Source organism: Orycteropus afer, unplaced genomic scaffold, assembly GCF_000298275.1.
Source record: "Orycteropus afer afer isolate SDZICR_OR568_19922 unplaced genomic scaffold, OryAfe1.0 scaffold00158, whole genome shotgun sequence".
NCBI classification, from domain to species: domain Eukaryota; kingdom Metazoa; phylum Chordata; class Mammalia; order Tubulidentata; family Orycteropodidae; genus Orycteropus; species Orycteropus afer.
In genome coordinates, this window is record NW_006921745.1 from 7559140 (window position 1) to 7561099 (window position 1960).

General features: G+C 34.6%; 1 protein-coding gene across 1 annotated transcript in view; it reads right to left on the reverse strand.

Annotated features, from left to right (window-relative positions):
• Positions 1-1960, reverse strand: part of KIF16B (kinesin family member 16B) — a 640246-nt gene that overhangs the window by 500321 nt on the left and 137965 nt on the right. The window contains exon 9 of the mRNA XM_007946387.2: positions 782-957. Coding sequence (XP_007944578.2) covers positions 782-957 — 176 coding nt within the window. The remainder of the gene's footprint in view (positions 1-781; positions 958-1960) is intronic.

The following is a 1960-nucleotide window of genomic DNA, read 5'->3' on the forward strand; positions in this document are numbered from 1 at the left end:
AGAAAATGCATCCATGTTTTATTTCTAACTCCAGTCTAAGTTCAACATTTTTAAAAGCTATCCTTGTTTTTCTTTTAAGGGTGGCTTTTCTTCACAACAACTCTCCGAACATGATGTAACAATTCACTACAAAATGTAAATTTATACTAAGCAGTACATAAAGAACTTTACTTGAAAATCACCAAAAGACAAAGTCTTCACTAGAATCCCAAGAGGATTCTAAAGCAAGGACATTGTAAGAATCAAACAAGGTATGTTGTTGTTGTTGTTATGTACCATCTCAGCCAAACCACAAGGTATAACACCATAAATTGCCAAAATCACTTCTATAACGGGCAATATGAAACAAACCTTTAGAAATGTGTCCAAACAAATCTTTAATTCTCTTAACATATATTTTGAAGTCATGAAATGCATGAGTAGAACTTTAAATATTACCCTAAGCACCTCAGTTTCTTTCTACTAACAGAGATTATGCCACTAATCCTATTACATGTTAAAATTCCATCCATAATTGATAACTATTAGATACTTAATCACTTCAGGTTTAGTGCATAAAATCTTACACCAGAGACAATGAATGCAAAGGCCAATTGGAGGAGAGGACGATGTAAAGGAGAGACCAGCTAACTCATCCAAGTTTTACTTAGCACTTACTTGACAACGGGCCATTTTATTTTTTCAAGTCAATACTACAAGTGAGATAATTGTCTCATTAAGATCTAGAAACAGATGCCATTACTCAAAGAAAATTATCCATAAATCTCAGAAAAAACACAACCTGATTCCCTTGAGCAAGCAACATTTTCAGTCTGGCTATTTCAGCTCGGAGCTCACGGATGAGTTTGACGTTGGCATCCTCATTAATAGTAGGCTTGTTGATGATGTTTTTGGCTCTATTTGCATAGCGAAGAGTACTTAGGGTTTCTCCGTAATTGACATCAGCAGGTGAAATGGCTGTGAAGAATGTATTCAAAAAATAACTTATCCAGCACTGCATGTTTCATTTAACACAAAGTTGGTTTGTCATTTAAAAGTCAGATTAACCCCAGGTCACTGGGTAGACTAAATATTCATTGCTATAGTAATGAATATGAAATATTATCTAAGATTTAGAAGAAAGAGGCTCACTATACCTAATTACATGTCATGTTGCTTTTCTTAAATCTAGAATCAGCTATCTAACCAACTCTGAAATGATATATGAGATATCTCACTGTAGTTATGAATGTTTTCTTTGTTGAAAACGAAGAAGATTTCAAGATTATTTGTACTTCTCAATATTTCATAGAAATTAAAATATATTTCAAATGTCTACTGTCTTTGTAAATACCTAAAGCATAATTTTGGATGAGTCAGTATGTCAGTCAAATCTTCTCAACATTTTTGGTTAACGCCACCTCTCGTTTCCATACTGAACTTTAAGGTTTAGGTGACTATACAAATTGCATCTGGATTGTATACCCCAGAGTAGATCCCTCACTTGCATAGTTAATGCATGGCGTAAGGATGGTATGAGGCAGAGGAAGACCCAGAAGGCGGTGAAGCACAGAGGAGAGAAAGAGGGAGGGGACGAGACTAAGAGAGAAACAGCCTTCTGAGCTTTCCTCAACAATTATCTTCCCTTTCTACATTTCTTCCCTATTTGGCTTCTGTCAGTTAATTGCCTAAGTATATAGAGAAATAAAATACATTATTCTTAGTATTATTTTGTTTGTTTTAGCTCACAATTCTTAATTTTAAACCCAATAACTTCTTTAAATAGAAAAGCAAAGTTATTTTTACTCTGAGTCCCTAGAATTATTTCCTCCTCAGAGGCAGTGAACTGGTATCAAACATATCCAAGATCATGGAAATACTGCAGGACCAGGAAATGTTTCATTCTGTTTATACATAAGGTTTCCACAAGTCAGAGCTGACTCAAAGGCAACTAACAACAACATGAGTTAGTGGATTGAGA